Source organism: Podarcis erhardii, assembly GCF_964252035.2.
Source record: "Podarcis erhardii genome assembly, chromosome: 10".
Lineage (NCBI taxonomy): Eukaryota > Metazoa > Chordata > Lepidosauria > Squamata > Lacertidae > Podarcis > Podarcis erhardii.
In genome coordinates, this window is record NC_138500.1 from 71600939 (window position 1) to 71624354 (window position 23416).

The 23416-nt window shown below is 41.0% G+C and overlaps 1 protein-coding gene across 19 annotated transcripts in view; it reads right to left on the bottom strand.

Moving 5' to 3' along the window:
- The window catches only part of MAGI2 (membrane associated guanylate kinase, WW and PDZ domain containing 2), a 618960-nt gene that overhangs the window by 257179 nt on the left and 338365 nt on the right, over positions 1–23416 (bottom strand). For all 19 annotated transcript variants that reach the window (XM_081879061.1, XM_081879059.1, XM_081879064.1 and 16 more), the window contains one exon: positions 9272–9391. In XM_081879061.1, coding sequence (XP_081735187.1) covers positions 9272–9391 — 120 coding nt within the window. The remainder of the gene's footprint in view (positions 1–9271; positions 9392–23416) is intronic.

Below are 23416 nucleotides of genomic sequence, written 5' to 3' on the forward strand. Positions count from 1 at the left end.
GACTAGGTAATGTAGTTTCTTTTGCTGATCTCCCTTATCTAATCAGAGTGCCACACTTCAAAAGCAACATTTCGAACAGTTATAAGCTATCATGCCAGTAAACACAATATTTTAAAAGATTATTTACAAGCACTGTTCTGTTAAAGTAAATATTGCTAACAAAGATTCTGTATATGTAAGATAAAGCTCTGAAGAAACGTTCTGAAATATGAATGATTCCCGTAGGATATTCTCCTTTAATCTTTTTCAGGCTGGGAGTTGTTTTCTGCCCCATATCACTGATAAAATTGCTACCGCCAGAATTGACAGAGCTCCTTGAGGAAGATGCATGCAGACAAGGAGCCAGTGAGTTTTCAAGTCTGCAGGAAACCTTCCTAAAAGGCCTCAGAAAGCAGTGGCGTAGCGTGGGGGGTGCAGGGGGGGCCGGCCACACCGGGCGCAACATCTGGGGGTTAGGGAAATCCACGGGTTAGGGGGCGCAAATCCATGGGTTAGGGGGCGCAAATTACTTGCCTTGCCCCGGGTGCTGATAACCCACGCTACGCCACTGTCAGAAAGGCACCTTCTCAACAAACCGACCCCATTTTAAATTAAGACTAGGTTAAGACCTTTAGAAAAGTTACATGCTCACAGTTTTAGAGAATTGTGAAACTGACTATGGTCTGCTTCACACATTATCCTTGCAAGAATGACTTCCATCACGAAGCCAAACTATATGGTTAGCCATGTGTGTAAAGGAAAAAAGATGTGTGGTTTGGGCCAATTCTAAGAAATGCCAAATGAGCTCCACATTTCTGGCAAACAGCAAATGAATAATAACAGATTAAGTGCCAATATGCTGAACTGTAGAATACATTTGCACAATTTGTTGTGTGTGATGTCATATACACATTTCTACTTTGAAAAAATGGCCTAATTAATACTCTACCTTAATACAATGAACTGAAACAAAAAACATACCCTCCCATCATTTCTCCGATGCAAATAGGTGTGTTGCATTCCATAATGATAATTTTACTATTTATACCTGACACATCTTACTGGGTTGCCCCAGCCACTCTGGGTAGCTTCCACCATATACAAAAACAGAATAAAACATGACACCTTTTTTTTTTTTTAAAAAAAACCCTTCCTTATACAGGATTGCCTTCAGACTGCTTGGGGGTTGGATTACGCCATACCCTCCAACATTTATTAAATGAAAATAGGGATGTCCTAAGGAAAAGTGGGGCATTCCGGGATCAAAACAGAAACCAGTGTGGCTTCTCTAAATCAGGGATGTCCCTGGAAAATAGGGACACTTGGAGGGTCCGAAAAAAATGCTAAATATAGCACATTATGTATGTATGGTAGTACTATAAGACATGAAGTGTTACAGTAAATTGTCCTTCTAGGGCTTGTTCTTCGGGATCTAATAAATCTTTTTAAAAAGAATTTGATCTAATCGGTAATCCCCTCCTCCTGTACTTGACTCTTCCTCTGGGCTGGCTCACAAAATAAAAAAAATTAGCAGCAAATTCAATGATCATTACAGCTAGCAGTTTTGTGAAGCTGTGATCTGATTGTTGCGCTATCGTATAGTTGGATCAATTTTCAGCTCACAGTAAGATATATATCTTCCCTCATTCAAACCTAAATGAAAGGATGAGGACATATAGTTGCTGACAATCGTCCTCTGACTGAATAAAACTGTCATTCGGTGAAACACATTCCACATAATTCCTTAATGGCTTTTTGTTCAAAAGAACCTCAAAGCAAGGTACAGAAAACAGAAATCAAACAGAATCTAACACAGTTTCGAAACATAGTAAAGGTCCAGTGCCATATGCAAAAATATCAAAGTAGCTGCACAGAACAGAGCTTGAACACAATAAGGGCAACTCTCCATTTACGTGGGGGTTACATTCTGAGGCCCCACAAGTTTAAGTGAAATCACATATATTGGGAACAACATTGAAAAAGCCTGCAAACTTCCTTGAAAACCCCTGTAAAAAAACTGAAAATGTTAAGAACACCTATATTTCCATCTTTCCATGGGTGCTGGCAAACTAAGACATTCAAGCACCAACTACAGGAACATAATATAAGATGTGTCATAATGCTGCCTTCAAAATTTTCAGCAGAATTATGTTTGACATTGGTATAAAACTGAGCCGGGGTAAAAAAATATTGTATGTAACCGGGGCGAACTGTGTCCCACTGACCTCTTTGAGCCCAATTATCAAGCCCTGCAAAAGCGAAGAACTTCCAAGGGAGTTGTAAATTGTAACTGTGAAAAGAGAAGTGTAAAACCTAAACATCCAATCAAAAAAATATTTACTGCAGTGAGTGTGTTTGTGTTTCCCCCCATTTTATCTCTTTTTCTTCACTTAGAAATTGCCCAAAGCCATCTCACTGCTGATACAATAGTTACAGTGGTACCTTGGGTTACATACGCTTCAGGTTACATACGCTTCAGGTTACAGACTCCGCTAACCCAGAAATAGTGCTTCAGGTTAAGAACTTTGCTTCAGGATGAGAACAGAAATCGTGCTTTGGCGGCGCGGCAGCAGCAGGAGGCCCCATTAGCTAAAGTGGTGCTTCAGGTTAAGAACAGTTTCAGGTTAAGTACGGACCTCCGGAACGAATTAAGTACTTAACCTGAGGTACCACTGTGTTTATCTTACAAAGATACGTAATGTAAGAAAATAACATTTTTAAGAGTTCAGCTCTGACTAACACTCATTGAAGTGTATTAGATGAGTTTATTTATTTACTTTACTTAAAAAACCCCACTTTTAAATGATACTACCTTTTCATAGCAATCCCAGTGTGGTTCATAACTTAAAAGAAAATCCAATTAAAAACCTGTAAGACGCCTTACAATAAATACAAATAAAATACACAGTCATAAATTCAATAACCAGAACAGCTCCCAAGACTAAATATGAGTAAGCCTCAAAGACCTGGACTAAATGTATTATTCAGCCCAGACTTTTCTAGCACAACAATGTGTAAAAATTTCATAACCTAGACAAATCTCGTTTCATATTTATCATTTGGGTGTGCATAAAGCACTGCTCTTCCTAGTCACTTGGAGGAGCCACTGAAATATAGTTTTAGTCGTCGATAGTAGTCTGCAGAAGATAGGTGTGTTGAGCGGTTCAAAATGGACCTACAGCAATTCAGTGCTATAAATACACCTTGAAATTCCTACAGAAATTTCACCTGAAGAGAACCCTCTCAAGTTGCCTTGTATTTTGCATTCGACTGCCTAGAGCTGTGACCTCCTCCCTCCCAAGAAAGTTCACATGCTATCCGTCATAATTCCCACAGCATATTTTGTCTGAGCGGATGCCTTCCACATTACAACTGGATTTTGGATTAAATTACACTTTTAGCAGATCTCTCTGTGTGTGTTATGTGCCATTCTTTAGAGGGTCGACAACTGCGGCCCTCTTGGCAAGTTCTGATCCCCTGAGTGAGATCAGCTGGTCTGCAGCTGCCAGCCAAGGTGTGAAAGAGATCTGAAGAAGAATTTGTCAAAGGAATAAAACTTGCCAGAATATGCTCCTTCAGGTATGTAAAGCACTCACCCGTCATCCTTCACTCAATTTTTAAAGTGTATTTCTGAGGGGGGAACTAGTTGCTGATGAAGCCACGCTGGGCTCCCCTGTGATCTGTGAAATCTAAGGAAATCATTCATTTGGCAGGCTCAATGGGCTCGAAAAGATCCACTAGCGCTCATAACCCAGGAGGGTGATGTTTTGTTTTCTATACTGCAGCTCCCACCCTGAACCCTACCAATTCAAAATTCAGATCAGTGTTTAGAGGTTGTTGTTGTTGCTGCTGCTGCTGTTATTTAAGGAGAAGAAGGGGATAAACAATATATTAAAAAAAGAAAAAGAAAATCCCATTTGTGTATAGAACTGGCATGCATACCTCTCTGGATGGTGAATTCTAGGAATAGTGAGACACACTCCCTAGGGCAGTGTTTCCCAACCTTGTGCCTCCAGCTGTTTTTGGACTACAATTCCCATCATCCCTTGCCACTGGTCTTGCTAGTCGGGGATGATGGGAGTTGTAGTTCAAAAACAGCTGGAGGCACAAGGTTGGGAAACACTGCCCTAGGGCACAGTTGCGTAAGAATAATAATATGTGAAATTACACATTATTATATGTGATTCTACATTCTATTTTTGCTCTGCACATCACTGCCTAACGAAGAATGTGCCATTGAAAGCTTATATGCAATATGTTAGATGACTAGTTGATCCAATAAAAGGTGTCCTTACACTTGGCTCTGCATCTCTGATCATCAGTTTTACAAACTAATGCAATAATACCCTGATCCAATTAAAAACAAGTAACTAAAGTCAGACCTTTTTTCCTCTTTCAGCCAAACACCACAGAAAATAGCTGTATCCATAAATGGAATACATACTGCACATTGTTTTATCTCAATTTATAATCCAATTACACCATTTATAATTAAACCCAGGATCAATGTCAGGGGATTTCTTCTTGAAGCACATACTGATGTGTTCTAGTGAAAATGAATACAATTGCTTTTCAATAACTTCCCCTGCTTAAGTGCCACAAAAATGAACTGGAGCTGTGCAAAAATAGCCATGGTACTCTTGTGAAGCTTTCATATATTCCAGGGGACCTCCGGCAGAAAGAACTTCAGTCCAGCAGCCCCTGCACATGTTTGAGTAGCAATTCACTCATAGGAGTGATGACATTACATTTCTCTTTTAGGCAATATGTCAATACTGCTCTAATTGAATCAAGATTTTCCCATGCCACAAAGCTTGTTAGAGAAAAATATCTTGTTAAGATGCTGAGATACAGAATGCCAATTATTAAGGCAATCAATATTTATACAGTAGGTAAAATTCACCTCAGGCAGGTTTGAGAACCATCTGTCAAATCATCTCTAAACTGCAGAAGTTTAGAAATGCATGCAAGATACTGGTGAAAGTCACCTTCACAGTTTGATAATACAAACAAGATTGACAAAGTTATCTCTTGAGAGAGGGGGAAAACAGAGGAAAGGATAATTAAAAGTTAATTTCATTTTTCAGTACAGCACATGACTGCATACTGAACAAATAACTGATTACATAGTGTTGCTGCTATGACTGCTGATTGTTGTTAGCCGCCCTGAGCCCGGCTTCGGCTGGGGAGGGCGGGATATAAATAAATTTTATTATTATTATTATTATTATTAAGTGCTGAAGATACAGAAAATTATAATGGGAAGGATCCAACTCCTGTTAACTACTTCAAGTTCTCAATCATTTTTCTTGAATAAGGTTAAGTACAGGTTTAAGACAGAACCCTGAGGAGCCATGGATGTGGGTTTCAGGTCAAAGTTGTTGAGTTTTTTCAGGGAGGAGGTAAAATTGTGAGCTTTTTTTTAGGGGAGCCACAGTTGTTTAGCTTCTTTGGGGGCAGCCAGTGATCTACCAGTGATCTACTGCAGATGTCCAGTGATCTACCTGTAGATCACAATCTACCTGTTGGATATGCCTGCTCTATAACATACTTGGCAAGAAACAGGTTAATGTTAACATTCCCCTATGGCTGGACAACATATATAGGTCCCAGTCAATATCATCTCAAGTTATTTAACAGGATACTGACATGGATGCTATAGTGGGATGCCACTCATTTCTCCCAGCTTCTGTGAAGACCAATATTGCTGAATTTGGAAACAGAGCTTTGTTTCCTAAGTAAGAAATGCAGTCTGTACCACACACACTTAAACATTAGCTGGGTTTGAAGACTGCCTCAACAGAAAGGAGAGGAAACAGTGGGATCAACTGGCAGATGAATCAGATCAGATGACATCTTTTTGACAGATTTCTATAGGCAAAAAAAAAGTCCTTGCCCGCCTCCCCCCACCCCCCGATCTGTGGCTGTCACAAAAGTGAAAGGAGGAAGATGGAGGCAAATGGAGAAGGAACTTTTCAATGACTTCAGTAAGCTGAGTCAGGTGTCTACTTGCCAGTGGCAATAATGAAAGTCTCCTGACACTGACCATTTTCCACAAAGGGTTTGACATGTCTTGATGTCAAATCCAAATTCTCCCCCCCCCCCCGAAACAGCAGCTTTATTTATTTATTTGTTATATCAACAGTTTGTTCTTCCTCCGATAGCTCAAGTTAAAACTACACTCTACACTGAAAAGGAGTGTAATATTAATCTGATAGCTAAGCATCCTCAAAGAGGGAAGAAGGGGGCAGGGCAAGAAAATTTTGCTCCCCTTAAACTCCATGCCTAGGGGGTAAATATGACCTTTGCTGGGAAACATGCCTATAATCTTTGCTGGGGAAAGCCTCTCATTTCAATTGCTAATTATCCCCTCCCAAGGATCATGCTTTGGAGCACAGAAGCATTTTTCTAAGTAAGATCATACAACACACTGCAACATGTTTTTTGGCATTTAGGCCATATACGGTTCCAAGGTGGTTTTGCAATCAAGTGCTATTCAGTTCCAAACTTTCTTAGCTTGAAATGTGCCTTCAAGAACATTCATTAGAAGATACCATATCCTACAATTAAATGGCAGGTCAGCAGGACAGAAATAATGTTAGTAATATGTTCCTTTAAGCCTCTGAATGTATTTGTCAATAAATATACTTGATATATTTGACAATTAAATACTGCAACCAGTTTTGGTATAAAAGTGATGGCACTTTAGTCTCTCACTTTGCAGCCATCACTAGGAATATTACAAACAATGAAGGGAAGGTTCTTACATAAGAGAGCCCTGTATCTGAATGTTTATGAGGAAGACTGGGGTAAACAAGGTTCTTTTATGTAGGGTTGCCATTTTTCAAAAAGTAAAAACTAGGACACCCCAAAAGCTGTTGGGAAGACCCCAAAATTTAGGATTACCACCAAAATAACGTGGTTTTTCAATTGACTTGTCTAAGATCCAGGACAAAGCGCCACCATTCGAAAATCCTCCCTGGATGTCAATTCTGCCTTTGAAATTGGGGAAAATCTGGATGTATGACAGCCCCATAAGTGGGGAAACACAGCCCCACTTGCTGTGACCACCTGTACCGCACCCTTCTCCAATGAGAAGAAACTTATTTTGGCGTAAGGGAAAGGGAAAGGCAGAGGTAGCAGCTGCAGATGCTCCCAGCAGAAGAGTGGTGGCAAACCTCCAGTCCACAGGCCCAATTTGGCTGGCAGGGGTCTGAATTTGGTCTGTGAGGTCATTTCCCCCAAACTACACCCATCTGCCCCACACCTGATGTCATATGCGGGACAGGCAAAGATGTATCTGAAAATGAACCACTGGGAGCTTAAAGTGTGCTCCTGATTGTTCCTTGGTCTTGCTGAAAGCACCCAAGAGCAGATTGGAGCTGAAAATTGCAAGCCCCTTTTGAAACTGTCCATTTGCAGATGCAAATGCCTTCAAAGGGGCATTTTTTTTCTGCTGCAGACCAGCCCTGTAGACAGCTTTGCCAGTCTGCCAAGGAAAAATGTCTGTTTGCTGGCATGGTTTGAATCCACATTGCACTTGCCCACAGATAAAGTGTGGCTTGCTATCAGTGCCAATCACTTCTGATATGATGGCAGGTGGCTGAGCCTACCCTCTGTCGAAAATGGCTCATGAATTGTGGGCCACTTCCAGATCCAGTCATCAAGCTAAAAACAGTTCTCCACCTCTGCAGTAGAATGTCTTATATATGTATTTGTTTTGTCAGAGACCAGGACTGAAAGGACTAGTAGTTGCAGCATCTCCAGTGGGTAAATGGTGATGCCTGGAACCATCTCCTTGGTGGGAATGGTGCATCCAATGTCATTTTCCTGATGGAGAGGCTGGGACTATTAGTTCCAGTCCCAGCTGCTGGTGGGGAAAAATAAGTTCCTAGACAGCAAAAACAACATGATTTTAAATTATAAATCTGAGCCCTACACTGTTCCTTCACAGACAGATGAAACCACCCAATATATTAGACTTCTATAGAATGTACGCGTTTTTAATGCACAGCTTGCAAACCTATAATATCTAGGGATAAGCAGTCAAAAAAGACCAAAGACATGATATAATGTGGTGCCGCATTTATGTACTATAAGAAACATGCTGTTTACAAGTTTATGTGGTATTGTGGGGGTTTTTTGCACATTTCCATTCCATTCCTCTTCCAGTATTATGCAACATACTTCCACTTCACACATATTTTTTTTTTAAATCTTGAACAAGTTTGACATGAGGTGAATCAACAGTAACCCTAGAGGTATCATTAAGCTGCCAGCTTGTCACTTCTCAAGCAGATATTTTTAAATCCCATTGCGGAAATTCCATATCTACTTGCCATGTAGTTAAGGTGCTAGGATTTTTATTTCTTAAAAAAAAAAAAAAGTTTTACAAGAATCTGCATGACATCAATTTTAAAATTGCTGATTCAGCTTTCAGTTTACACAATTATCTGCAAGATCGTCAATAATGTATGGGTACCATGCAACAGTGTGTGTGTGTGTGTGTGTGTGTGTGTGTGTGTGTGTGTGTTTGTAGAACTGCCCACCTCAATCTAGCATTTTCATTCACCCTCTCTGCACTGCTTGGCTTGAAGCATCTGCAAGTTAGGCTCAGGTTTTTGGTGTAATGATAATCGCAAACAATTATGAAGCATGATGATGTTCAAGAATCTCAAATGAAGGGCAGACAACCAAATGGACACTGGCCTGACTCTGGTTGCTGTGTTCAGAAGACAGGAATGAGCCACAGCTGAACACATGCCCCCCCCTTTAGTGCAGATGGCCCCAGCCTCCACCCTGAACATCACCCAAAAGTTCAGATACAAATATAAAGGTATACTTGTTAACTCCCTTGATACTCTGACCTTGTGGAATCCTTTTGACTCAGGTTTAATGCTTTAATTTATTAATATTTGTTTTATACAATTTGTGAATTATTGCCCAAGGACATTGTCTTTTTTTGTATGTATTCTATTATACCTTATTTCGTTAATTAAATAAAAAAACTTGTTTAATGCCTTAACTTCGCTGAGTGCTGAGTGGTTTAGCTTTCACTTTTTATTCTCCCTTCCCCTTAACTGACATGAATTCCAATTAAATTGAGCCCATTTGCATTTAGATATTTCATAGGGGAAAAAATACTTTCACAACTACCATCTGGCTGCTCATAAATTTAAGATAATGGGTGCTATGATACAATCTAATGGGAGGTCCTAATGTAATTCCAGAAAATGGAGGGAAACATAATGAAAACATAAAGCAGATTTTGCAATTAAAGAACGCAGCTTACCTTCATATGTCCCGCTTTCTAAAAGAGCACCACTTTTCTCTAGTTCCATAAAATCTTCAACAGTGATGAAAATATAATCCACACCGGGGACTTCCCCCTCCTTATGAGGCCTTGTAGTGCCTAATTTGAAGGAAAGAAAACACAAACTGCTATTATGCACATTAATGGTAATCTGATGTCTGAAAGATTTATTTTAGGTTTGGTTTGTTATACGGTTTCGTAAAAAGTACAGGTTGCTAACAACAATATTTATTTGCTGCAGATTTCAGAGCTTCACATATAGATGTGCATATTACTGACAGTGGACATGGCCCCCGGCCGGAGGAGGGGTACGTCAAAACTCCTGCCCTCCACTGGTTCTACTCTCATGAACTCAAATAAGATGAAGTTGGAGCTTTTGTACTGCTTTATTGGTCAGAGTTAATGACATCCCTCGCTGTTACATCACTTTGCTTCACCCTATCCTTTTGGAGACTGGTTTGACAGTGAGTACAGTACCAACACCTCTTTTGTTGTTGTTAGAAAGTGTGGCAATTACTGCAACAACTTCATGGTGAGTAACGGCACATATTTTTCTAGAAAAAAAGCACTGAATCATTCCATTTGGCAGCTTCACCAGCTTCGATTCAGGCTGCACCTGGGATCTGTTGCACCAGCCCTCTGAGTTAAATGGTGTGGGTACACAAGGCATCTCCTCCACCCTGTCTTTCCTCCTCCTGCTCTTCTCCCATTTTCTCTGTTCTTAGCTAAAGTTAGTCTCACAGGGGGCCTAATTTCCCCTAGTTCCATTTCAAATGGGAAAGAACCAAGAATCATCCCTGAATGTGACTCCCACAATGGTTTATGGGATACCATGGTATCACATGCATGCTCCAAAAGCATTTTCGAGGAAGACAGCATGAGGACATGATGTACAGTGGTGCCCCGCAAGACGAATGCCTCGCAAGACGAAAAACCCGCTAGATGAAGGTGCTTCGCAAAACGAATTTCCTATGGGCTTGCTTCGCAAGACGAAAATGTTTTGCGAGTTCCTGCGGTTTTTTCCCTTCCCCCCCTTTTTCTAAGCCGCTAAGCCGCTAATCCGCTAAAAGCCGCTAAACCGCTAATAGCGCTAATCCACTAAGCCGTCAATGGGCTTGCTTCGCAAGACGAAAAAACCGCTAGACGAAGAGACTCGCGGAACGGATTAATTTCGTCTTGCGAGGCACCACTGTATAACAAAATGCTTTCCATATCCCCAATTGACTTGCAGCTGTGACGGGTTCGTAAATTTAAAACCTAAGTTACAGATAGGTAGCCGTGTTGGTCTGCCATAGTCAAAACAAAACAAATTCCTTCCAGTAGCACCTTAAAGACCAACTAAGTCAGTTCTTGGTATGAGCTTTCGTGTGCATGCACACTTCATTCAGTGTATCTGAAGAAGTGTGCATGCACACGAAAGCTCATACCAAGAACTGACTTAGTTGGTCTTTAAGGTGCTACTGGAAGGAATTTGTTTTGTTTTAAAACCTAAGCTTTGTCATGTTCTGCCAGTCCCAGCTCACCCCCCCATTCAGTTTAATGGAACCTTTGTCACCAGAATCTCCCTTTCCTGGGATCACACTATTAGTCTACTTATATGGCTTTGGGGGTGGGACTATTTCCTCCCTTAACTGAGCAGTGAAACCATTTGCTGTCATTATATCAACAAGTACTTTTGGACTACTTGGGATTGTCTATTAGCTGTGCCATGATAAGGCCAATTCCTCAACTTTGCTGGCTGAAAAATCTGATGGTACCACGAGTGTGCCAATTCTGACAAATAATGCAACAGTCTGTCTTTATTATTCTGCACTAAGTGACACCGTACTATTTATAATGCTGCCACATTTGATGCTGAAAAGCAATTGCTATTGAAAATCAAGTCTCTCTCGCTCACTCACTCTCTGTCTCTCAACATGTAATTTGCATCTTTTGTGAAAGCACTTCATAACCCTGATGTTGCTGTAGCTACTCAGAGCAATTAAAGGGAAGTGTGGTTCCAGGTAAGCTACAACACAATAAAAACACAAGTGAATTACAAAGGGCCATTATTACCCACGTGTTTTAAAAAAGAGTTACTGGTATACTGTCCCAATTTCTCCAACTGGTTAGTTTCAGGGATAACACAATAAGGATTTATTTGCCTTTGGAAGAGCACACCCTCGAGACATACCCATCGGTGCTATATTTATTTACAAATATGCAAGGAGAGCCTAGCAGGTGCAAGCGCACCTCTATAAACATGCAGCACAGTCTGTCTACCCTGCTGATCAGGGTCGCCATGTTGGGGGGCAGGGGACTGAGGGACCCCCAAAATTTTCAAGGAGGGAGCCTAGCCCCCTCAAAATTCCATGGCAATTGTGCACGCACGCCACACAATGTGCTTCCCTCTCTCGTGCATGCCCCGTGACATGCTCCTGCCTTAAGCACAAGCCGCGCAGTGTGCACATGATGTGCCAGCACATCACGCAGTGTCCATGAGTGACATCAGCATGCCCCGCAGCATGTGCGCATGACATCGGCACAGCACGCACAGAGCATGCTGCCTCGGCCCCCTCAATTGCAGGGGCAAGCAGCACACTTGCTGCTGAGAGACCAACCGCATTTCAGCCTGAGTGCTACATTAACTGGGTGGTAACCCCAGCAGCAGGTGGGGTCAAAAACCTCACACAATGCCCTTAGTAGACAAACACAATTGAGCACAAAGTGCTCACACTCTTGGCAAAACTTTTGCACATAACATACAGAAGTGCCCATTTCAAAGCATTTGTGCATTTAATTGGGAAGCACAAAATAGGTAGGTCGTCATTCAATTTCTCTCCCATCCCTACATCTGGGACCTTAAGTAGCTTTTGACAATCTTTGCATGCATTTGGATTCATTTGTTTCAAGGGATCATTTCTGGAAATGGAAGCTGCAGGTGTGAGAGGTCTGATCTACACTGGGCCCACAATGGGGAGCAAAGGGCTAAAGGCTCCCCACCTCTCAATCTACATGGTCATAGTCAGGGTTTTTGTTGGGAGGGGGCAGGCTTTTGTTAGGGAGGCAGAACCGCAGATTTGTATTGGTTTTTATTGATTTAGGGGATGCCCCCCCCCTGCCTATGCCCATGCCAATCTAGAATTGAACTTTGCGATCAGCTGTTTCCTCCTTCTAGCCAGTGCAGAACTTGAAGAAGAGGGGGAAAGACCTGGTAAAATAAAAAAGACCCCACAGGCCATAAGTTCCCCATCAGGAACTGGTGCTTGAGTTGTCACCCCTCCTTCCTTTTTCCCTTTTCTATTGTTTTTGTTAGATTGTAAACCTAAGGGCAGGGACTGTTTTGTATGCTATTGATCTCATATAAGCCACAAAGTAAAAATGATTTAAATAAACAATCAAACCAAGTGAAACTGTTTAAAGTAACTTTGATGTACTTAAATTGGCATAGCCCCGTACATTTCAAAGTATATATTTTCTGATCTTCTACAAGAACCAATACTTCCCCGCCCACTTTGCTAAATAAAGAATTCTAGGCCGACACAGTGTGCAAGATCTATATTGGTATGTTGAACATGTTACCATCGCTCTAAGCCCCCCACCCACCCACCCAGTGTCATAACATAACATCCAACGACTGTTTAGGCACACATCATTTGGGGCCAAGATATCTGGAGCTGATGACCTTATTGCTCAGGAACCGCCCCCCCAAACACAACAGTTGCAAGAAGGTCAGGCGGAGTTTTCCAAGCCTGAGGGGTTACTTTGTCTTCAAATACTTCCTTTCCCCCCTGACACTTGGAATTTGCTTGTTTGAGATGTACTCCCAACTAGTTTGAATTATATGCTCAATTTGCTGACACCATGACAATCTCTGGGCTCTCTGTGTGGCAGATGGGAAGCTGAAAGCCATCCACATGGGAGAGCTGTATAATTTATACGCCTTTTGTTTCTGAGTTGTTTCTAAGGCAGTCAGAATGTGGGAGTGGAGGATGCAATCCTTCAGACAGGAAATATGCCAATTCCCAGCCAGCACACGATAAACTAAAAGGGTGGAGGAAAAGAGGGTTTACAACCAACCTCCAGACATTCTTCTTGTTTATGCAAGATGAAGAAACTGTGCATAGGGCTTCTGAAAGCAGGTAGAGGGTGCAACCACAAAGAATCTCACAGGGAGCCAACAGGAAATTTAGATGTTAAGTCTCTTGGTGGCCTTAAGGCAAGCCACTTTTTCTCTCCCCATCAGCTCCACATCAGCAATAGGGCTGTGCTGAGGATTAATGATATGATAGATGTGGAGTACTTAGAATGCTTGAGACAAACTGCATAAATGGCTATTGTTGCAATTAGTATGATTTTTCCAACAAAATAGATATAGTTAACTGATAAGCACAAGGTACTTGAAAATTTAATACAGTAGTACCTCGGATTAGGTACTTAATTCGTACTGGAGGTCTGTTCTTAACCTGAAACTATTCTTAACCTGAAGCACCACTTTAGCTAATGGGGTCCTCCTGCTGCTGCCACACCGCCAGAGCACGATTTCTGTTCTCATCCTGAAGCAAAGTTCTTAACCCGAGGTACTATTTTTGGGTTAGCGGACTCTGTAACCTGAAGCGTATGTAACCTGAGGTACCACTGTAATTAGAAATTGGTGCAGCAGTTGCATTAAAAATCACACTTAAACATAAGTGAATGCTGAAAAGAAGGGGATCAAGACTGGTGCACATTGCTAGATAGACCATCCTGGACTCACTGGGATTTTGTCCTATAGTATTAATATTTCAGCTTGAATGAGAAACACAGCCAAACGTGGACAGGGCTGGGTGTCAAACTACCTTGGCAAAAAAGCAGTTTCTTCCTCTGATTAGCTCCCTTGGTGAGTAGCCACAGCTGTGAACAGAAGAGTGTGAATCCGAAGTTATGATTTATCTCTGTAGATCATGGCATAAGTAAGAAGACTGGCAAGACTTAACATGACATGAGAGTCTTCATCTTGAACATTGCTTGATACCAACCTCATCTCAATCAACGTCAGTGGACTGGTGGATGCCTGATTATTGTCTTCCAAAGCAACTACTCTATTCCAAACTTAAAAATGGAAAGCATAATGCTGGAGGTAAACAAAAGAGGTTCAAAGACTCTCTCAAGGCAAATCTTGAAAAATGTAATATAAACACCAACAAATGGGAAACACCGGCCTGCGAGAGCTCCAATTGGAGAACAGCCTTTACCAAAAGTGTCATGGGTTTTGAAGACACTCAAACTCAGGACGAAAAGGAGAAACACACTAAGAGGAAGGCACGCTTGGCAAACCCTCTCCATGGTCAACTCCCACCCAGAAACCTATGTCCCCACTGTGGAAGAACATGTGGATCCAGAATTGGCCTCCACAGTCACTTATGGACTCACTGTTAAAACTGTGTTTATGGAAGACAATCTCCCTCAGCTAGGAGTGATCGCCAAAGAAAAAGACAGGATACTCAACTCCTCAATGGGAGCCATCCACAAAGGTACTTTGCAGGCAGAGAGCAAACAAAGAGACGGCCAGGTTCAGTTAAAGGCTCACTATCACCATCTCTCACTTTTTTGTTAAGCAAAACACACAGAGTGAGAAGCAAGCAGGATGACCAGTTTTCGGTCATTTTCTCACTAGAATGGGCAATGGTGAGAAAGGGGCAGGACTTGTTCATTTCAAAGCCTCTCTCTGCCCTATTAGGAAGAATATTATTGCAAAAAGCCAGACAGGCAATTGGCTCTGCTAGTAGGCAGTTAGCTCTTCCAGCTCCAACAGGACAGGATTTACCCAGCACTCCCCAGGAATCAGCACCCTTCTGCTTTGCTTTAAGGACAAGTATACTGCTTTGGAAACTGTTAAGACACTTTGTCAATCTTTAGATCAAGGTGAGTATGTACTGCAGAATTTTTCTGTCTGAAGCCGCATTGATATATCCTGTAACTTAGATATTGTATAATAAACCAAGCTTCTTTATTCCTCCAAGTGAGAGCTTCTTGTAAAATGATTACTCATAGACAAGCACACATTGTACCTCCAGCAAGAGTCTAAACCTCTCAGCAGTGTGTCTATATACACGAGTGATGGCTGTGTACTTGTGAGTCCAGGTACATACTTGTAACCTAGTAGGGAATCAGGGAATCACAAGTCAAAGCCTCAATACATGTGACATACTGCTTATGCCCTCTCAAGTATCATGTTATCCACCATGTTAAAATAATTGCTTTGACTGTGACCTTCCAGTGTCTGAAAAGTGGCTTTCATCCACAGACCATGGGGAAAAGCACAGAGCCTAGTTTTACTGAAATACAACCATCTGTATTGGTTTTGAAAATATGAGTAATGCTGCTGGACAAATGAGTTCAGCAAACTGCCCTGCATTCGTGCAACAAATACAATTTACTTTGTGGTCTTTGTACAGGAAATTGTGTCTTACTATCTTTTTGAAGTGACTGCTTACACACTCATTTACTTATGCAAATGTATTAGCTACCTCTGAACATTTGCTATGTCTCTCATGTGAATATTGTTAGTGATTATTAAAAAATGAGATGCATATTTGTTTTTGGGGGGTGCCTTTCTTAGCAGGCATGGCTCTATGCAGCAGAGAGATGTCAAAGGATAGAACACAGGAAAAATATGGTAGAGCTTCTCAAGGAGTTTATGCATAAGCTCTTCTTTGCATAATACATATATTTTTGTTTGTGCACAGGCCACACATTTCCCCATCAAAACTGATTCAGACAGCTGGTAGCATCACTGCTCCTGCAATTGTGTAGGGGCACTGCTGGGTTCATAAAATGCTACAGTGAGATATGCAGACCCCCCCCTTTTGAATCTGTAACTCACGGTCAATGCGTAGGATAAAATACACAGCCCTCATTATTTCTGTGTTGTGACTGCTTAAGAAGGGGGACAGCTCCAGTAGCACAGCTCCAACAAATTGAATTGATTTGGAAGCATATTGTCAACCAGTGCAGATATTTAAGGACTGGTTTAATATGAGCCTGGCCAATGGTGCCCATTAGCACTTTGTGTTCTGCATTAGCTGAAGCCTCCAAACAGTCTTCAAGGGTAGTCCTACATTGAGACACAGTACTAGTCCAATCTGGTGGTTGCAAGAGCATGGACCGTAGTAGCCAGACTACCCCTATCCAGAAAGGCCCAAAGCTGGTGAACCAGCCATTACTAGATCACTTGATCTAAAGAATGACCTAGGTGTCAAGTGGCAATACTGGATCAAGGAATAACATCAAGCTATGTAGTGCCCCCCCCCCCCCGGGAGTGCAACACCATCTAGAACCAGTCATCTATGCATTTCTCAGACTTGAGAGACTGCAACACACAATATCTCTATGTTGTCTGGATTCAGTTTCGATTTAGTGGCTCACATCTAGACCATTACTACCTTCAGGCAACAGCCCAGCACCAGAACTGATGGCACTTCAGTCCAATTCCCTTAAGCAAGCAGAGCACATTGTGCAGAAGCCTAAAATAAGGTTGGAGCATGCTTTTTGACTGATCATATGGAGAGGCCTTCAGTGTCATTTCCAAGCACAGAAAAATAAACTATTAAAGTGAAGAAAAGCCTTAGTAAAAGATACATCTTTATTGTTCAATTTATAGCAAGAAGGACTGCAAGGAAATCTCCTCAGTATATGATGCTCTTTGGTTTTCCTGGACACGTATCTGGAGTGAATGCATGTTCTGCAGTTGAAACAGCTTGTTACTGACAGATGTATGCAAGGCTTATCATGCCTTAATATAGCCAGAGGGCTCCTGCAGAATTAGATTGCTAATCTTTAATAAACATCAGATTCAACCTTAGGATGACCTTGAATACACCTTGCCATAGCAAACCTCAACAATATTTAATGAGCTTTTTTTGCTTGCTTTGCTACTTTATATAGGGATAATATTGCCATAAGCAATAAAACTGCTTGAGAACTTCTACTCATCTCTGTCAGGAGAACATAAAACAGAGGTATTCTGCATTTGTCTTGTTCTTCTAAACTCCCAGATGGCACAAACAGTGAACATTATTTTCAAGGAAACTGACGTTACATGCATTACAAGGCAGGAAGCTCCAAGGGTTTATGATACTTGCTCTGAGTAAGAGAGTAAAACACAACACCATAAAAGTTTAGAAATCCTTCCCTAGCTGAGAGTTACAATGAAAAAGGGAGGGGGCTACACTGGGGCTGAAATTACATGATGTGCATGTAATGGATACAGATACACCATCACAGTTCAAATAAATGTCCCCATGACATCCTGTCCCAGGCAGCCCCCCAAACAATGAAAACAAGTGTGTTGATAGTCATTGCATGTAGGAACTGGGTCTTAGAGAGCAATATGCTGGGACCGTATTGTGTAATGACATATACATATACTCCTCATTTTCAGCTTGACTTCGATACGCCCAGTTATTCTTAGGGGCATAATAAAATACTCAGAGAAGCAAAAATCAATAGCCTGTATTCAGATGCCTGCATCTGAAATATTTTCAAAAGGACTGTAGCTCAGGAGCAGAGCACATACTTTGTATGCAAGAGGTCCCATGCTTGGCATCTCTACAAAGAGCTGGGGAAAACTCGTGACTGAATCCCTAAGAAGCATGCACAGTCCTCAGCTAGCTGGACCAATGGTCCTAATTTGGTATAACAGTTCTTTCTTTCTTAAGATTTATATGCCTCTTGATTGGAGATAAAACCTCAATGCAGATACCAAATAAATAAATAAATAAATAAATAAAACAATAAAATTTTCATTAAACATTTTGCAAACATAATTAAAAACATACAGAAACATACTGCAATAAAATAGGCTAAAACAAATTCAAACTTCTACAACCTTTGAGTAAGGTAAAGGTAAAGGACCCCTGACTTAAGTCCAGTTGTGAACGGCTCTGGGATTGCAGTGTTCTGGGATTGCAGTGCTCATCTCGCTTTACGGGCCGAGGGAGCTGCCGTTTGTACGCAGACAGTTTTTCTAGGTCATGTGGACAGCATGACTAAGCCGCTTCTGGTGACACCAGAGCAGCGCAGGGAAACACCATTTACCTTCCCGCCGGAGCAATACCTATTTATCTACTTGCACTTTGACGTCCTTTTGAACTGCTAGGTTGGCAGGAGCAGGGACTGAGCAACGGGAGCTCACCCCGTCGCGGGGATTCGAACCAACGACCTTCTGATTGGCAAGCCCTAGGCTCAGTGGTTTAGACCACAGCGCCACCCGCGCCAGTCCACAACCTTTGAGTAGCCGTGTCTAAATAAGAATTTCTTCAGCAGGCACCAAAAGGAATACAGTGAAGATGCCTGCCTGAAGTCAACAGGCTGGGTGTTTGAAAGTGTTGGTGCTGCCACACTAAACACTGAACCAGTTTGAAGTCCATATTGTGATATTGGTTTCATAATTTTTGACCTGGCAATATATTGTGAATCATGATGTGTGTGTTCGTGTGTGTGCTATGCAAAAATCACAATGTGGGGAAAACCGTGAAGCCAGCCAATGCTTCTCTTGGTTCCTGCAGCCCCTATTGACTCTGCCAGCTCAGCTCTCGCCTGCCTCATGCAGGGGGCAGCAAAGCACAAGAGCAGGTACTGGCAAAAAACACAATGCAGGAAAAACCACAAGCCAGCCATCCTTATTTCAGACATCATGATATATTAATATATTGCAATGTTTAGCTAGTGATACATCATGAAGTTCAAAACCACATATCACCCAGCCCTAGTCTCCACCACTTCCCCCCAAAGGCGGCCTTGGCAACTGTCCAATAGCAGTTCCAATCCAAAAGGTCTAAAACAGGCTTCTTTAGGAGCAGTCGCTTCCTATGCTTATTTGTTTGCTAAGAATCTTGTCATCTGCCATGGATGCTTTAAGTGAGAATCCTGCATGGCAGTGGGTTGCACTAGATGACCCTCAGGATCCCTTCCAGCCCTACAATTCTCCGCTTCTATATTGTACCAATCTGCAACTGGAGCAGACTGGCATGGATTAGCTTTGCTCCACTTCAGGCAGCAAGGGTGATATCCTCATATCCTCAATGCAAGTCAGTGCCAGAACTGATCTGCTGGGCATTTTCATGACCATATAGCACAGGTTTGATCCAATAGTGCCCTTTGAAATGTGGAGGACATGTGAAATACTGTTTTATACCTTGCACTGAAATACATGAAAACAGTGGAACTGAAAGACGAGAACTTCTGTAATACATACATAAAGGACCTTCACAAACTGAACACCTCTGTTAGTGTGGAATGCTAGTAGTGATTTGCTTTCCATTCATGATTTTTAGATCAAACACCATGACTTTCAGGCTAGCAATCAAAGTGTTAATTGAGTCATCTTTGTGCTGTTGGCAAACTCCCAATTCCACCTACAATGAATCTACTTTCAAGATACAGATAGGTAGCCGTGTTGGTCTGTCATGGTCAAAACAAAATAAAAAAATTCCTTCCAGTAGCACCTTAAAGACCAACTGAGTTAGTTCTAGGTATGAGCTTTCGTGTGCATGCACACTTCTTCAGATACACAGAGTACTACTTTCAAGAGTACTCCTGACCGAAGATTAAACCCATCTACAAAGGAGCTCATTCTTAGCTCTGTTCCTAACCCATAAAACATCTTTATTCCATTATCTTTGCCAAGAAGGCTTTTCAAGATGTTAATATATAATATTCACAGGGTAAAGAACATTAATAGTAAGAGGTGCGAAGTGAATTCATTGAGTTAAATCAAGCATTGAAGATTACTGTCACGTGTGTACATGTATGTGGGTATGTATTTGTAACAGTATGCTTGTATATAGGAATGAAATGAATACAGCTTTGTACATTGCAGAATAACACTAAAAATGTGCTCTACATAGTTTTGGGGTAATTGTGTGATTTTCAGTATTTAAGAGCAACAGAGGAGGCTTGGCGTTTAAATGCTTGTGACTCCTCAGTTAAAGATGAAAAGAAGAGAAGTGATGTTTGGTAGAAATTCAATCTGCAAATTGCCATTTCAAAAGAAAGTATAATGCAAGTGATTCAGAGAAGCTAATAGCAACCATCTGTAAAAGACAGAGCTTCCTTTAATTGAATTTACAGGTGCCCCAAAATCCTTTCATAAAGTGCCCCCCTCTAGGGTCCTTTTTCAGTAATATATTTTAAAAGCATTACAGAAAAGTTGGATATTAGAGATTGCAAGAGACAGACAGGAAAGAGGTTTCTTTGTTCTCTACAGGAAAAACAGAGACATGCTGCACTGCAATGAAGGCTGGGAGGCAACAGTGGCCCCAGCGCTGTCCAAAATGTAGGGTAAGAAGCAGCTTAGAAGGAACTCAAGGCATGAGTTACTACTACTACTACTAATAATAATAATAACTATTATTTTATTATTATATATATGCCAGCCATCTGACTGGGTTGCCAATGGTTAAAATGTTTTGAAATAGTCAGGTTTCTTTTTTATATAAAAAGGGGTGTGGTATGGTTGTTGCCTTCTGGTATGCACAATGTGGCCTAAATGACCTAGCCCATTGATTTAAACTAAGTAGATGCTTTCTATCTCCTTGAAATCAACAGTAGTCCTTTAGGGACATGATGCCAAACTGTACTTAATCATTCTCCAGTGTGCTGTTCAAGCAAGTTAGCACCTAACTGTAGTTTATGATATCCTGGCTCATTACAAACCATAGCTTAAATCAACCAAAATTCCTCCGAGCTTAGACATCATACTGGGGAATTCTCTTTAGCATACCCCCCAACATTTCTCAGATGAAAATAGGGACATCCTATTCCACATCAGGAAGCCTCTCCTGCGTTTGATCTCACCACACACAGAGACATCATAAACATCAGTCACCGTGAAGCAACTACAACCTCTTCGCTGAACCTACCTCTCAGGATTGTTGTAAAGAAAAAAATATGTGACGGAAGGGATCGTGCACAACACCTTCCACAGATAAATGGAATGAAATAAAAATTTAGCTGGAAGCTGCCTTGAGTCCCTATCGGGGGAAAAGGAAAGAAAGAAAGAAAGAAAGAAAGAAAGAAAGAAAGAAAGAAAGAAAGAAAAAGAGCTGGTTGTTGATTATCTTTGCATTCAGTAAAGAGGCAAATGAATTATGGAATTACATCACATGGTTTCATTACTAAAATATGCCAAGATCAACATCTATAAATACCTGCATCTATACTACAAAATAATTATTTAGAAGTCTGTTAGACTTCTAGTACATGCTCAAAACTTCAATGTGGCATACAAAACTAAATGAAATGTTAAGACTTATTTTAATGAGCTTATACAGCCTTGACTATATAAAAATAATACTTGAAACCAACTACACTTAATATTCATGTTTGCTCTCTTCTTAAAATTTATTGTGCTTTATAATATCACAAATTAGAGATTAAAGGGTTTAATTAATTTTAACTCCAGTGAGAAAATATTTAGATAAAATTGTAGCTGCAAAGGAATTCAATCATGTCTACTCCCCTCCTTCAAGAAAACAACACATTTGTGTGTCAAGAGTTCTCATAATTCTTGCAGAACTAAAAGCTCTCTTTAGAAGTTGAGCACTTTACCTCAACTTCTAAAGGAAGTGTGTCTTTTGTGACTTTGCATGTTCCTGATAACATAGGGAGCTCCTGATCTCAGTGTGTGGATTCTAGGATAACCTGTGGCAGTTTGATACATTATCCATTCAGTTAAGCTGAATATGTTCTTAGCACTGAAGAATGTTTAAAGGACAAATGCAGCATTTGCAAAACAAGCTAATAATAAAAAAGGGATATTGCTCATTGAGAGCAGTGTACAACTTCTGCCATGTAGCAATGTGCATGTACAAACAACAAATAATCTATACTGAAAATGTATTGGTGTCATATTTGTTATGCTCATCCCAACCCAACTAGACATTTCTGTTTAAACCATGAGTTTTATGTTGTTATGCAGTGTGGCAGCAGAGTACAAGTCCAACATTTTCTTCTTCTGAGAGACACTAAGCTGCTCTGCATTCATAGGATTTCTTTGTCCTTTGGCTTGGTCTCCCCAGTCACCTTCTTTGGCAAGGACAAAACAAAAGGCAAAGTGTGAGAACCAGGAACCAGGGCAAAAGCATACTCTAGCTTATGGGTAGGCAAACTAAGGCCCGGGGGGCGGATGCCGCCCAATCGCCTTCTCAATCTGGCTTGTGGATGGTCTGAGAATCAGTGTGTTTTTACATGAGTAGAATGTGTCCTTTTATTTAAAATGCATCTCTGAGTTATTTGTTGGCCATAGGAATTCATTCATTTTTTTCTTCAAAATATTGTCCGGCCCCCCACAAGGTCTGAGGCACAGTGGACCCTCTCCCTGCGGAAAAAGTTTGCTGACCCCTGCAGTTGAAGCACTTTGACTCGAATTGAGCCACTTTAGCTAAAGCTGTTTAGTAAAGGTGCTTTAATGTAGATCATGACAGCTGAAGTTATTTAGGTAAAACTGCTCCCCTCTCTTAGGTTCCTCACATTCCCTTCAAAAAAATATAGTTGAGGAATCAGCCAGGAATCAATTACCTCAACACCATTTACCTCGCAAGCAGCTTATCAGAAACATGGTTGCAGCTATATCGGTGAGATGTCATTTGGCTAACCCAGTTTTGGATCAATTAGGTTCTAATCATCAACAATCAGATGTAGCTCAGTGGCTCAGAAAAACTCCCAATTTTAGTTTCAGGGCTCTGTTTCAAATCCAATTCACAGGCTGCAAAAGGTGAGAAATGATTCTCATTGTAAGCCTCAAAGGCTTCTGTTAAGATTTCATTTTTTGCAAATTCAGACATTTCTAGTTAGGATGAATCTCACAGTCTTTTTTAAAAAAGTAAATATACTCTTCAGTCAAGAGGTTTACATGGACATAATCTCAGCCAGTACTCTTTCTTTCTTTCTTTCTTTCTTTCTTTCTTTCTTTCTTTTTTATATTCTCTCTCTCTCTCGAGCATTAAGTGTGAATCAGGCCAGTTAATGGCAAGTCATAACTAGGCTCCTTTCTGCTTAGTGCACTTTTAGATTATTAGCTCACCTTTTCCATCTTCATATAAGCTGAAAATGTACACTTGTGAATGGGTGTACTAGCATATGATTCTCTTCAATTAAGAGCAA